The sequence below is a fragment of the Equus quagga genome, chromosome 3 (genome assembly GCF_021613505.1).
Source record: "Equus quagga isolate Etosha38 chromosome 3, UCLA_HA_Equagga_1.0, whole genome shotgun sequence".
Lineage (NCBI taxonomy): Eukaryota > Metazoa > Chordata > Mammalia > Perissodactyla > Equidae > Equus > Equus quagga.
This window is the reverse complement of record NC_060269.1, coordinates 155,103,280-155,118,984: the sequence shown is the minus strand read 5'-3', so window position 1 is coordinate 155,118,984 and position 15,705 is coordinate 155,103,280. Positions and strand designations below refer to the sequence as shown.

General features: G+C 48.6%; 1 protein-coding gene across 10 annotated transcripts in view; it reads right to left on the bottom strand.

Moving 5' to 3' along the window:
* The window catches only part of RNF212 (ring finger protein 212), a 41,983-nt gene that overhangs the window by 6,779 nt on the left and 19,499 nt on the right, over window positions 1-15,705 (bottom strand). For 9 of the 10 annotated variants that reach the window (XR_006888056.1, XM_046657559.1, XM_046657560.1 and 6 more), the window contains one exon: window positions 11,572-11,635. Coding sequence is in view for 9 of the 10 variants with exons in the window: in XM_046657559.1 (XP_046513515.1) it covers window positions 11,572-11,635 (64 nt within the window). In the remaining variant the exon portion in view is untranslated. Of the gene's footprint in view, window positions 1-8,656; window positions 10,225-11,571; window positions 11,636-15,705 lie in introns of those variants that run through there. The other variant, XM_046657557.1, reaches the window with a different exon arrangement.

The window sequence follows — 15,705 nt, the reverse complement described above, 5'->3', positions numbered from 1 at the left end:
GGTGGGGCGGCTGGGAAGACGGAAAACTATCCCAGAGCCACCAAGAGCTCAAGAACATGGCAGGGCCGCAGGACCAGAGGAGGACGTCCTCAGGCTGTGAGGGTGCCCCGTGCTCCAGCCAATTAAAACCCAGGAAACTGGGGCCGGCCCTGTGGCTGAGTGGTTAAGTTCACGGGCTGCAGTTCAGTGGCCCAGGGTTTCACTGGTTTGGATCCTGGGCGCGGACATGGCACTGCTCATCAGGCCATGCTGAGGCAGAGTCCCACATGCCACAACCAGACGGACCTACAACAAGAATATACAACTATGTACTGGGGGACTTTGGGGAGAAAAAGCAGGGGTAAAAAAAGACAAAAGAAGATTGCAACAGCTGTTAGCTCAGGTGCCAATCTTTAAAAAAGAAAACAAAACAAAACCAGGAGCCAGAGGGATGCTCCCTTACCAATGAGACACCTCCAAGCCAGAGCCTTGAATTCTGCTCAGGAAAGCAATATTATTTAATGCATTTTAGAAAGATTTTCATTTGAAAAATTTAAATTAAAAACATTTTGAGAGCCAGCCCTGGTGGCCTCGTGCTTAAAGTTCAGCACTCTGCTTTGGTGGCCGGGGTTTGCTTCCCAGGCACGGAACCACACCACCCGTCTGTCAGCAGCCATGCTGTGGTGGTGGCTCACAGACAAGCACTCGAAGGACTTACAACCAGAATATACAACTATGTACTCAGGGCCTTTGGGCAGTAGAAAAAAAAGAGGAATACTGGCAACAGATCTCAGCTCAGAGTGAATCTTCCCTGCCAAAAAAAGAAAAAAGGGAGAGAGAAAAAAGAAATAAAAATTTAAAAAAAATGTGACATTTCAAGAGGGTAAGTTTGATTATCTGGAATATGGAAAAACTCATTGCCCTGTGGTGCCAGATGAACAAGGCTCTGCTGTTTTCTGGATGAGACAATGTGCCTCAAAGCAATCGCTCCTGTCTGATCACTGAGAGGGAAGATACCCAGAAATGCTCTTAAACCAATCAGCCACGGGCATAACATGAGAGGACGTGAAACTGTGCAGCCGTCTGTGGACCGCCTATCACCGGTAAAGTGGGACGGCTGCAGGCAGTGTTTTAAGTCATTCAATGAGTGCTGAGAAGACACTTCTGGCTTGTGGAGTCGAAATCAGCAAACCGCCTCTACAAGACTGAGTATAAAACTGGATGAACTTGTAAAAACAACTGTTTTAAGAAATCAATGGCATCCGTGCTGGAACACCTGCGGTGGCCTGGGTGGAAGAGGGCACTCTGCCTGGGGCTGGTGAGAGGGCAGCTGCACCAGCGAGGGGCGGCTTGGAACTCACGGCTTTGCTTCCAGGGGGGAAGCCTTGACCAGCAGAAAGCACAGCCACCCCACAAGAGGTGAATCGGTCACAAATGGGGAGCCCACAGCTTTGCTGGCCTGCAGCCACGACTGGGCAGAGCAGAGACCAGCCAGAAATCGAATGGGGAGACTCTGGAGATCAGAGCACCAGAGAAAGGCTGTGCTCCACGTAATCCTGGCCAAAGGAAAAACACACGCATGGGCAGGGGGATGGGCAGGGGGCACCCAGAGCGCCTGGCACAGCATAGTCAGGAGCGGTCAGAGCACTGGCTGCATGTGAGTAGGCTCCCAGCACATGCAGGTCATCAGCAGAAGAGCCAAAAGAATCTAGAAGAAGGAAGAGAAAGTCGGAGGACGCACTTCACAACTTCAAAAATTACTCTAAAGCTATCGGGAGGGAAAAACAAAGAGAAAAGCAGCTCGTCACACGCAGAACAGTGCGGCCCACAGCTGATGTCTCATCAGAGACAAAGGAAGCCACAGGAGGCAGAACCACCATGCAAAGTGCTAGAAACTGTCAACCAGGAATCCCACATCCAGGGAAACGGCCCTTCAGCGTGAAGGCAAACTGGAGACACCCAAAGGTGAGCAACACTGAGAGAACTCATGCTGGCCGCCCACCCTGCAGCGACCAGCTGCTTCAGGCTGAAAGGAGGTGACAGCCGACAGCACCTTGAACCCACGGAAGGAATGAGGAGCACTGGAAATGGTAAAAACATGACAAATGTGCAGAACGCACGTGTCTGTTTCCTCTTGTGATCTCTGAGAAATGTGAGCTGGTTTACAAGAAACAACTACAATCCTGAACTGTTGGGTTTATAACACGTGTGAGTGCTATATATAACATACGTAATGACATATGTAAAGAAAACATTACCAAGTAGGGGAGGAAGTGGAACCTGGCTGCAGCGACACTGCTGTATTTCTCCAGGATTAAGTCAGCTTTCACCTCAAGTTGGTCAGAAGATGCATGTTGTAATCCCTAGGGCAATCGCTAAGAAAAAACAAAACCCACTGCACAGTACCAACCGAGGCATCAAACGTGCCTCAGTCTGCTGGAACAGAACACCATAGACTGTGGGCTTAAGCAACAGAAATTCTGTCCTCACAGTCCCGGAGGCCGGAGGCCCAAGACCAAGGTGCTGGCTGAATTCGGGCTGTGAGGGCTCGCTTCCTGGCTTGCAGACAGCTGCCCTCTCGCTGGGTCCTCACACGGCCTCCTCTATGTGTGTGTGCGCATGGAGACAGGGAGCGAGCTCTCTGGGGTCTCTTCTCATAAGGACACTAATCCTACCAGATCAGGGCCCCCCTTACGACCTCATCGACCTCCTGGGGGTCCCACCTCGAAACACAGTCACCCTGGGGGTTAGGGCTTCAATATACGAATTTTGAGGGGACACAATTCAGTCCATAACAACATGGCACACTAAAAATATTTAATGCAAAACAAGGCAGTTAAGGATATAAGCATAAACAAAAAAATCCCAACTCACACACAAACAAAGGCAGACATAAATCCAAACATATAAATAACCCTCTTAACCACTGATGGGCTAAACAGTCCATTCAAAAGGCAGAGATGTTAAAAATGGATCAAGCCAAAAAAAAAAATAGCAAGACCTAACCATATATTGTCTACAAGAGGCACACTTTCGATTCAAAGACACAAACAGGTTGAAAATAAAAGGATGGGAAAAGATAGATCATGCAAACTATAACCAATCAGAAAATTAAATGAAGAAAATTCCACTATCAAAAATAATTAAATACCTAAGTGTAAATTTATCCATAAAGTAAAAGACCCGTACACTGAAAACTGCAAAAGATTCTTCAGATAAATTAAAGATCTAATAAACGGAGAGATAGATATGTCATGGCTATGAACTGAAAGACTCAAAACTGTTAAGACAGAAATTCTCCCCCAAATTGATGTACAAATTCAATAAAATTCCCATCAAAATCCCAGCAGGCTTTTTGGGTAGAATGTGACAAATGGATGCTAAAATTTACATGGAAATGCAAATGACCTAAAATAGCCAAAATTATTTTGGTAAATTAAGAATGGAGGTACAGGGCTTAACTGTCTGACTTCAAAACTTCTTGTAAAGTGAAAGGAATCGAGACACGATGGTATTTATAAAAGGACAGGATATGCTGGCCAATAGAACAGGAAGTCCAGGAGAAAACTGTGACACTTATGCTCAATTGATTCATTTCAGTTTTGGACTGTCTGTTCTTAGTACCGTCATATGTCACTTAATGACGGGGACATGTTCTGAGAAATGCATCATTGGGCGATTTTGTCGTCAGGTGAACATCACAGAGTGTACCTACACACTGATATTTTGCAAAAGGTTTTGTGGATGGTGTAGCCTACTACACACCTAGGCTACATGGTACTAATCTTATGGGACCACCATTGTATATAGGGTCTGTCATTGACCGAAATGTCGTTATGCAGCACACGTCTGTATCTAGAATTAACTGATTTTTGTAGATGGATCTTGCATCCTGTAACCTTACCAATCTTGTTTATGATTTCTAGTAGTGTTCTCACAGATTCTTTATGACTTTCTACCTGCAAGATTATGCTGTCTACACTTCTTCCTTTCCAACCCAGGTGCCTTTAATTTCTGTCTGGCCTCACTGTACTGGCTAAGAACCTCCAGTACAAAGTCAAATAGAAGCGGTACGTGTGGACATCCTTGCCTTGTTCCTGGTGTCAAGGGGACACTTTCAATCTCTCAATATTATGATGCTGGCCGTGGGTTTTCTGTAGATGTCCTTTATGAGGCTGAGGAAGTTCCCTTCTATTACATGTTTCTTGAGAATTTTGTCAAAATTTTTTTCTCTTGAAAAGATCTTGTTTTTAGGTCTGTTACTGTCCTAATAGAGTTGCCATATTAACTGGTCTTCAGATGTCAAATAACCTTGAATTTCTTGGGTAAACCCCACTTGGTGATGGTACATAAACCTTTTTATATGCTGCTGGATTTGATTGCCTCAGAGCTTTCTAAAGAATTTTGCACCCATACTCATGTGGAACGTTGCTCAGTCTTTCTCTTGTGTTGTCTTTGGCTTCGTTATTAAGACATTACTGACCTCATGAAACGCACTGGGAAGCGTCTGATCCTCTTCTATTCTCTGAAAGAGTTTAGGTAGGATTGGTATTAGTTCCTCCCTAAACGTTTCATAGAATTCACCCACGAAGCCATTGGGAAACAGGATTTTCTTTGTGGGAAGATGTAGAAAGTACTAATTCAGCTTCTTTACTTGACAGAGATCTATCCGGATTTCCTATTTCTTGAGGTAGTTTTGGTAATTTCTTTCTAGGAATTTGTCAACTTCACGTGAACCACTTATTAGCAGAGAGTTGCTCACAATATCCCCTTACAATCCCTTCAATATCTGTAGGGTGTATAGTGATGTCCCTGCTTTTATTCCTGACACTGGTAATTTGTGTTCTCTCTTTTTCTCTTGCTAAGTCTAGGTAAAAGTTTACCAATTTTGCTGTTCTTTTCAGAAGACAAACTAGGTTGCATTGATGTTCTCTATTGTTTTTGTTTTCCATTTCATGGATTTCCACTCTACTCTCTTGTACCTTCCTACGGTGGAAGCTTAGATGGCTGACTTTAGGTCCCCTTCCTTCTAAAGGACTTAGAGCTGTGCATTTCCCTCTAAGCACTGCTTTATCTGCAGCCTATACATTTTGATACGTTGTATTTCCTTTCATTCAGTTCAAAATATTTTCTGATGTTACTTCTGGTTTTTCCTTCAATCCATAAGTTAGTTAGAATTGTGTTAATTTCCAAATATTCATTTTATTCTCAGATTTTTCTATTGCTGATTTCCAATTTAATCCCATTGTGGTCTGAAAATACACTGTGCGTGATTTAGTCCTTTGAAGTGCACTGGAACTTGCTTCCTGTCCCAGTACATGATCTGTTCTGGAGAATGCTCCGTTGCACTTGAAAAGAATCTGTATTCTGGTGTTGTTGGGTGATGTCTACACTTGTCAGATAAGTCAATTGGGGTTAATAGCACTGTTCAAGTCTCCTATCTTCTTATTATTTGTCTAATTGTTTTATCAATTATTAACCATGGGGTATTGAGATATCCAGATCATAATTGTTGGATTAACTTTTTTTTTTTTTTGAGGAAGATTAGCCCTGAGTTATCATCTGCCAATCCTCCTCTTTTTGCTGAGGAAGACTGGCCCTGAGCTAACATCCATGCCCACTGTCCTCTACTTTTTTTTTTTTAATACATGGGATGCCTACCACAGCATGGCTTTTTGCCAAGTGGTGCCATGTCCGCACCCAGGATCTGAACTGGCAAACCCTGGGCCACCGAGAAGCAGAACGTGCGAACTTCACTGCTGTGGCACTGGGCCGGCCCCTAACTGCTTCCTTTTTTAATTGTCAGTTTTGGCCTCATGTATTTTAGAGCTTCCTTTTTTGGTGTGTCTACACCAACAACTGTTAGGTATTCCTGATATATTACCCCTTTTATCATCATGAAATACCCCTCTTTGTCTCCAGTCATATTTCTTAATTCAAAACCTACTGAAAACAGCCACTCCAGTTTTTTTCTATAATTTTTTTCAACCTACTTGTATCTTTGAATCTAAAGTGTATCTCTTGTAGACAGCATCCACTTGGGTCTTCCTATTGTTCCAGTCTGACAGCTTCTGCTTTTTCACTGGAGTACCTGGTGCACTTACGTTCAAAGTTTCTATCCATAGGTCAGGTTTGTGCCTCTTTGCTGCTTGTTTCCTGAATGTCTCATATCTTGTTTGCTCCTGCTCCCCTTTATGTCTTTCCTTATCTAGCTGTTCCATCAATCTCTGAGGGTACTGAGAGCTCTAAAACTGATTTTTTTTTTTGCTATCAATTGTACCTTCATGGCCACAGTTCTTCCAAACAACCACGACTTGCTAATTAATATTTTCACGAGAACGTTGTCACATGGGTCCAGATTTCAAAGGAAAAAAATACACAGCCATTGTTCTAGGAATTTTATACTAGAGTTGGGCACACATCATTTTGACTATGTGCTTCAGAAAGTACTTAGACACTGTTCGACCTTAACATAAGATGACTCAACTGTTGCTGATGCTTTTTTTGACAGTTAAAAATAATCTCATACCACTGGATTGGTCTTGTGTCATTCAATATGGTGTATATATACACCACACGCAAACATACACATAAGATGGATGGATAGTTGTTATGAACAGTGTGAAATAAATTCATTTCCAGCTATGGGTTGATTGGAAAAAAGATCAATATGATACATTTCCACTATAAGTAAATGAAAATGAATGCAGCCCTGTGGTTTCCTGAAAGCCTGGTTCTCCACGTGGCTCCAGAACTGCATTGCTGACCCCTGGAACACGTATTCAACAACTGTCTGTTTCTTCTTCCCAGCAGCCTTTGCTTCACACATCTGCTCTGTTGTCGGATGTGTAACATTCTAACTGCTGTGTCTTCCTGACACAGTGACCCTTTATCATGATGAGATGTTCCTCCTTGTCTCCAGAAACCTTCTTTGTCCTAAAGTCTCTTTTGTCTGATACTTGCATCACTGCTCTAGTTCTCATCTAGTTACTGTCTGCATGGCATCGTTCCCATCCTTTTACCTTGCACTTATTTGTGTTGAATTTAAAGCGTGTCTCTTGTGGACTGTGTAACTGCATCTTGCTTTTATCTAGTATGACAATCTCTGCCTTTTGATCAGCGTATTTAATCTAAGTACTGATGTGATTTGATTTACATCTGCCATTTTGCTATTTATTGTCTAGATGTCCGATGTCTCTTTTTTCCTCTAGTCTGCCTTTATTGCCTTCTTTTGCATTAAACAAATCCTTTTTAATTTGATATTGTAGTATTATGTAATAATGTAATATTTTAATTCCTCTTGAATTTTAAACTGTATTTTGGAGTTATGTATGTTACTTTAAACTAAACAAGTCTAATTCTATTAATACAGACTTAATTCTAGTGAAATGCAGCACCTCTGCTCCAACATAGCTGCATTTCCTTCCCCTCCTCTGTGCTTATTGTCGTGTATGTTAAGCTATTTGTTATAACCCCAACAAAAGTTGCTTCAACCACCTTACATTTTAAGTAGTAGAGTCAGAGAATAAGAATGTCTTACACTCCCCTACATGCTTTCCACCTCTGACACTCTTTGCTCCTTCCAGTGGAGTCTGGTACCATCAGTGTAAACGTCTTCCTTCAGCATTTCTTGTAGGGCAGGTCTGTTAGCAACAAATTCTGTTTTTGTTACTCTGTGACTGTCTTAATTTCATCTCCATTTTAAAAATTACTTTGAATATACTTTTTTTTCTATTTCCCTTTTTATTGAGGTTATGATAGCTTACAACCTTGTGAAATTTCACTTGTACATTATTGTTTGTCAGTCACATTGTAGGTGCACCACTTCACCCTTTGTGCCCACCCCTCACCCCCCCCTTCCCCCTGGTAACCATTAGGCTGTTCTCTTTGTCCACATGTTTATCTTCCACATATGAATGGAGTCATACAGAGACTGTCTTTCTCTGTCTGGCTTATTTTGCTTAACATGATGCCCTCAAGTTCCATCCATGTTGTTGTGAATGGGATGATTTTATCCTTTTTTATGGATGAGTAGTATTCCAGTGTATATAAATATATGCCACATCTTCTTTATCCAATCATTGGTCACTGGACACTTGGGTTGCTTCCATGTCTTGGCTATTGTGAATAGTGCTGCAGTGAATACAGGGGTGCACGTTACTTTGGAATTGTTGATTTCAAGCTCTTTGGATAAATACCCAGTAGTGGGATAGCTGGGTCATATGGTAGTTCTATTTTTAATTTTTTGAGGAATCTCCATACTGTCTTCCATAGTGGCTGCACCAGTTTGCATTCCCACCAGCAGTGTATGAGGGTTCTCTTTTCTCCACAACGCCTCCAACATTTGTTATTTTTTGTTTTGGTGATTATAGCCATTCTTAACAGGTATAAGGTGATATCTTAGTGTAGTTTTGATTTGCATTTCCCTGATGATCAGTGACGATGAGCATCTTTTCACGTGCCTATTGGCCATCTGTATATCTTCTTTGGAGAAATGTCTATTCATATCCCCTGCCCATTTTTTGATCGTATTGTCTGATTTTTTGTTGTTGAGATTCATCTTCATTATAAAAGGAGAATTCTACTGGTTACAGAATCTTTGGTTGGTATTTTTTAAGAGCACTTTGCACATGGCCATATCTAAGAGAACTTGAGCAGAGAATACAACCTGTTGAATAAAACAGGAATCCATGAATCTACGTTCTATAAATAAATGAATGAATACATAAATTGGATAAAAGGGAAAGCACTTCCTCAGTAGAATGCCAACTGACACATGTAGAAGGACTTGTGGATATATGGAAGTCACTCCACACAGTCGTCACAACAATGGTTGACTGTTGGGGTGAAGGCTGGATGAAGAAGAGAGAATCAGCGTCCATGGGATGCTCATCAGAGCAGGTCATGGTGCCAGCTTGGAGAAACTGACAGACACCAGTGCAGCCGGGTGACACGGTGGATGTCCCCATGGTGGGACAGGGTGACTGTGTGCGCCCTGACATGATGTGCCAAGAAGAGGCAGCAGTTATGGGCATTGCTGCTAGGAGAGCTTGGTCTGGTCTTATGAGGAAACAAACACCAGACAAGCCAGCTCATGGGTCATCTTCTAGAATTTAAGGACTGTATTCTTTAAAACTGTTGAGGATGGCAAAGACAGGGAAAGCATGAGGGTCTGCTCCAGCCTGGAGGGGACTGAAGAGGTGTTACACCTGGAGACAGGGTGTGTTCACACGGGACTCTGGACCTGAGGGGTAAAGGAGTCTGGCCGCGACGGCTGACGGGCCGAGCTGTGTCGGGGCCGAGCGGCCTGGGCTGCGGGCGGTCCTGCGGAGGAGGCCCTGTCTTTCAGGGGAGCAGGCACCACAGCTGTAACCTGCTCTCAGCGCCTCAGAGAAACTCTGACGACCCAGAGGGGAAAATATGGCACGATGTTCACAGCTGGGGAGTCCAGGTGAGGGGGACATGGGAGTTTTTACCCTGTTTTACCATTTTTCTGTGTGTTTGAGACATTTTCAAAACAAATTATAAAAATACTAAGTTGGACACTCATCTTACAACGTCTCTCTCTCCAAATACACTCCCAAGAATTTGGAAAAAGGTAAACATTAAAAACTAGAAGAAAATGATCTGGGAATGGGAAAAAAATCTAAGCATAAAAACCTATGAAATAAAAAAGATAATAGTAACAGATTTGAGAAGATAAAAATGTTAAATGTCTAAAATGCAAAAAATCAAATACAAAATGAGAAAGCACATTGGGTAAAAGGTCATACCCTTTATATCGAGGGTTTCATGCACATGAAGGGAAAGAGAAAAACAGACAATTCATAGAAAACCCACAAGATGCCCAAGATGAAAATGCTCAGAATCGTTGACAGTCACAGAAACGAGGCCCTCTCCTTTCAGACTGGAAAGGGGGTACCACAGACACTCAGGGTGCCAGACGCCCCCGGGGCAGCCCTTGTAACTTGTTGACACTTATCAACACACAGAGGGTCCCTGTGCTCCCTGTGACCTTCTGGAAACGTAGCTGGGGACAGAGTCAAGTGAGTACACGTGTCCTCATACGAGCCCCCGTCACCCCGACGTGAGGTCGGCCCCAGGAGAGGCAGGGAGGGTGCTCCAGGCCGAGAGCACAGCTGAGCAGGGTGGCGGGCACACGCCAGCCAGACCTCGGGTGTCTGTATGGAGGAGGAGGATGCAGTGGTTCCAGAAGCTGCCAGTCGCTCACATGCTGCTGGCCTCCTGTGAAGACAATGGGAACCATGAAGCTGGGCCACAGGCGGGGGCATGGGTGGGGCGCGGGCGGCACCAGGGTGGGAGGGCAGCTTGTCCAGCCCTGTGCAGGCAAGGACATGGGCCCCACAGGATGCTCCCAACCAAGGCGGGCGCACAGCAAGAACCTGCACCCTGGAGAAACGCGACTTGCATCACCAAGGAAACGCATCAACAGGCAGCTGAGCAGGACTTGAGCACAAGTGTCACCAATGCTCCCCAAGGTGTGACAGGTGCTCCATCCATGGGGACAAGCCAGCTGAAGAGTGGCACATCAGATCACTGCGACAGAAACTCAACTGAGGGGCGCAGGAGCTGTACCTGTGAGCCGCTTGACAGAACCCAGGTGGGAAGCACAAAGGAAAAGGGCCGGGACAGACAACAGGGCTCCCGCGGGAGAGGCAGGGAGGCGGACACGAGCATGCAGACCTGAAGGAGGCCCAAGCGGGATGAGCGCTCGAGCCGGGCACCTCATGGCCAGCAGACACCCCAAAGCTTCCAGAGGCAAAAGCACAGCACCGTGGACACGGAGGACAGGCTGGCGCCACCTCCCCAAAGTGCTGAAGGACGAGGGGCCTGAGCCAGCGCTCCCGGGGCACCTACACACTCGCTCAGGGTGTGGGTGGAACCAGAGGCTCCAGAAAGGATGCCCAAGAGAGCTGCACCTGGAGGCCCTCACTGAGGCCATTACTAGAACGGCAGCGTCAGCAAGAAGAAAGACGGATCTAAGAAGCGAGATGCAGGCAGCAACGGCGAGAAAGGACAGAAGAGCTCACGGTGCAGAACAAGTATTGGTCACGAATTTAAACGTTTCCAGGATGGCAGCAAGATTAATTCCACGGAGTTGGCTGGCGTTTGGCGAGGGAGGGACATGGAGGCAGAGAGCCCGTGTGGGCGACCGTACTGGCCAGAAGGCCTTGTGCTTCACAGCACTAGGGGCGACAGGGGTCGGGGGGCAGGAGGGCTCACTGTGACCCCAGGGGGAAGGGCCTGAACCAGCAGGTGTGGTGGGCACTCACTTCGGAAACCGACCAGAGACTCCAACAATTCTCAGTCAGCCAGTCCCGTGACACAACCTTTGCTCAAACCCAGGAGACACAGCAGTTTCTTCCATGACATGTTAAATGGTGCTCACGAAGGTGTCCCTCAACAGACCCAGGAGCTGCACCACTTTGGGGAGTGTGTAGCCGCCCACGCTGATGTCACTGAAGGACAACACTGGACAAGCTGTGACGGATGGGATTCAACATCCCTTCAGGGGAACACATTTCAACACGCGTGTGGATCTGAGGTGTGGTCTCAGGGACGTGCACTCACCCATGCGTCCATCCTGCGGTGGACTAATCAGGGAGATTCTCGTCGGGCCAGCTGCTATTTCAGGCTAAGCACATAAAGAGAAAAAAAATCGATGACATGTGAGAGCTGCCACTCCTGGGAGCAAGAACCTCCTCGTTGTTAACTAGGAACACAGCTCCTTGGGCTTATCAGCCTGACAAATTCCTGGCTGATGCGGTTTCGAGCTCACGTACGTGGAGGGCAATGCAGCAAGTCCCTGATGCGCCCACTGCCCACCAGGCCACAGCAGCGAGGGGATGAAGGGGTCACCAAGTGCTTGTAAGAATTTTGGCAGAGAGAAAAAGGAAACAAAGTTCTTGGCTGTCATTAGAAATTTTAAAATCTCGAGTAAATCCTCATTTTGGGTGCATAATTTTGTCACCTTGAAATCCAGGTGTTGATGACAGGGGCGTGGTAGTGTTGTTTGCAGGCGGCAGTGTGTGCTGGGCCCTACTCCAGGCCGTGCACACACGTCAGGGTCACCACCCCTGATTCCCCGAGAGGGAGCCCAGAGGGACAGCAGCTTGTCGGGCTGTGAAGCTGGTGACGGAGGCCACTCTGTACCCAGGGCCCTTCCTCTCAACCACTTGGCAGGGGGGATCTGGGGGCCGGCGGTGGACACAAAGGTGCTGCCAGGAGTGCAGACCAGGTGCTGCTTCTTGCCATCCAACCCTTCATTTCCATGGTCGGTCCTGGCCCCATTCCTGTGGCCCCTCACACTCCCGGCCCCCACTAGTCTGTCCCCAGACTCGGCTACCACCACCACCTGTGGCCCTGCTGGGATCTCTGTGGCCCACCTTCCCAGCTCCTGTGCCCTGGCACACCCACCCCAATGATCCTTTGCTCCACCACCGAGCGGCCTCACTCCAGAGCACAGGGCACCCTCTGCAAACACACCAACCCCAGCTCTGTCTCGGCTCATGCCCAGGCAGATCCCAACCTTGGAGGCACAGCTCCCTCAGGCAGACAGGCTTTGCAATCGGCACTGCACTCCTGGCAGGCCAGCATCCCCTGAGCCCTCCACTTGGCACGTCCTCCATCCAGCCATCCAGCCTCCAACCACCCAACCCCTTCTCTCCCCATCCACTTCGGGCTGATACCTCACTCACGCCCAGACAGAAGTTCTGAAACCGGGAGCGTCTCCCCCTGCCATCTGCGCAAACGGCAGGGCTGGCTCCAGTGCGTCCCCCGCCCTGTTCAGGGGTGCTCTCACCGTCACTTCTGTGTCCTTCCCGTCAGCTCCCATAGCTTCCACACAGCTCACCATAAGAAGAGCCCCAACCTCCGAGCCCCTCCCGGCCAGAGGTTCAGTTCTCTGCTGCATTTAGAGTGACTCTCGAGAGGGCCTGTCCTGTCCATACTTCCCCTGGGGGCTCCCCTCCCCATCTGTGGCCGCCCGCCAAGTCGGGGTGCCCAGATGCCTGCCGTCCCCATAGGCCTGCAGCATCTCTGACATAGGCTCTCAGTGCTGCACATGCTGGCTCACGCTGCGGCAGCCCTCTGCACATCTGCTCCTCTTGAGGCCTTGTCCCGGGCTGTCCCCTCATGACTGCCACCTCCAGCCTGTTGTGCATATCACGCCACACACATCCAGTGCAGGCCAACTCCAGCCAACGATGCAGCATTTGAAACTTCAACAGAGAAAAGTTATTTCTACACACGAGGACAAAATCACTAATGTCAGGTAAGAATCAGGTGAACTGTCTCTTCTCACTCTACCTCCTCACGAGAAAAGACTCTCATTTGTCAGGTCAGTTCTTGAGTGCTCCGGGGAAGAATTCAGTGACAGATGAAGCAAAAAGAATTTAAAGACCCAGAGTGGGGGCCGGCCCGGTGGTGCAGCAGTTAAGTTCGCACGTTCCACTTCTCGGCGGCCTGGGGTTCACCGGTTCAGATCCCAGGTGTGGACATGGCCTGGCTTGGCAAGCCATGCTATGGTAGGCGTCCCACATATAAAGAAGATGGGCATGGATGTTAGCTCAGGGCCAGTCTTCCTCAGCAAAAAGAGGAGGGCTGGCAGTAGTTAGCTCAGGGCTAATCTTCCCCCCTCAGAAAAAAAAATGACCCAGAGTGCCCAGGAGGTGGGCCCAGCCTGGGGGAGGGCACTGAGGTGGCTGTGTGGGGACAGGGTGGTTAAGGTGCTACCGTGAGCACCTCGAGTGAGATGCGCCAAGATGGGGCCTGTGAGGACCTGTTTTCTGGAGCGCGTTTGGGAGTTAGTTACTGTCTAGGGTCTGGGGTGCTGGCTGCTACATTCAGGACTTGAACCGTCACTTGGCTTTCCACTTTGCCAGGTGGCGAGGCCAACATGCAGAGCAGGACCAGGACTGGCCTGGAGCGGCACTGGGAAGCCACGGGGCCTCAGGTGGCGCCCACGTCAGCCGCGCTCCGAGGAACGCATCTTCAAGTGGAGGCCCCTAGTTGGTAATCCAGGAGTCACAGGGAAACAGGAGCCGAACACATGCCAAGTGCCAGGAGGAGACGCAGGGCAGGCGGCAAGTGGCAGGAGGAGGTGGCGCCAACAGGCATGGCACTCACCCTCTTCCCATGTGGCCCAGATGTGCCCGTAGAAACGGCCCAGCTCCCTCACGGCTCTCCTGCCCCAGCTGCCCGGGCCCCTCCCGACACCTTCTCAGCTATGTGCACCGAGCACAGAGGCCAGGCTCGGCTTCACGTTCTCCCTCTATCCACAACTTGCTCACAAGAGAATCTTTCCTGCCAGAAAATAAACGCTCTGGAAAGACCCAGAACTTTTGTGATGTCAGAAAAGCATAGAAGATTCTTAAATGGCCAGAAAGGCTTGGTTGTCCAAGGCTCCCTTCCAGGTTATCTGAGGCTCCGGGTCTGCGTGTCCTTGTCCGGGGGCCGCCTATAGCACCGAGCTGCACAAAACAGGTGGCACCAGCGACGTCCCTCGTGGCAGCCGCGGCGTGTTCTGCCTGGTGCTCCGCGCTCTCTCCCAACGGCCGAGGTGCACGCAGTCTGAATCCTCCTCGAAACCAGTCTCACGTTTTACCAGCTTCCTTCATTAATTCGTGAGTTAAACAAAGTACGTATCACTTTCTATTTGTAAGTCACAATCCTGCCTCTAAAAAAACCAAGCTCTGTTAACATTGGCCAGTTGTGGGCAGTACCAAATCCTGTGCTCCTTACGGCTAAAAGCCCTGACTGGGAGAGCCCGTGCCCACGTCCACGGCTGACGTGTCACCAGCATCTCTATCCTCACTTGCAGGTGGTTGGGCATTGGGCGGACAGCAGGCTCTGCCTCTCCCACTTTCTCTCCCAGGACCCCAGGCTCGGCCCAGGGCAGCAAGGAGGAGGGAAGACGAAGCCCCTGAGGATGGGCAGGGCAGCTGACCCTGGTGGCATGGCCCCAGGCCTCTCTCACGGGTGTGTGAGGTGGGCACTGTGCCTCCCAGGCTGGATGTGGCGCTCGCGCTCTGCTTCTCCAGCAGCCGCCCCGACGAGCAGCCCTCTCTGTGGCCACTCGCCTCTGACAAGCCCTCCGGAGCAGGGGCCCCGCCAAGAACACCACAGACAACACTCCTCTGGCGGCCCATGGCAGGGGCCCAGAGCCCGTCCTCATTCACCTTGAGGAGTGGGGAACTGCCCACTGCTCCACCCCAACAGGCCGGCAGGCCAGACGGTAAGGCCTGGTTCCACCTGTGCCATCTGGGTGGTCTCCCGCAACCTCAGCTCAAGGTTTCCAGGAGACATCTCTCATTCCGCCCCATTCAGGGCTCCCAGCAGCTCCGCCAAAGACGCCTTCACGTGCACCAGGCCTGGGCTGAGACGGGCTCCAGAGGCAAACAACTGGGTTGACAAGTTTCCTTGAAAACTTGCACTCTGTTCCGGCACAGCGGTTGGCAAACTACGCCCACAGCTGGTTTCTGTCACTAAAGTTTTACTGGAATGCAGCGGTGCCCACTTGTTTCCACACTGTCAGTCAGAGGCGAGCAGTGGCGACAGAGACCCGTCGGTCCACAGTCTCAACCGTCTACTGTCTGGCCCCTGATAGAAACATTCTCTGAGATCTAGCCTCGAGCCTCGCTCTGGAATTTCACAAGAGTTCACTACACCCAGGTCCCTCAGCGGCAGTTTCCAAAGTGATCCCAG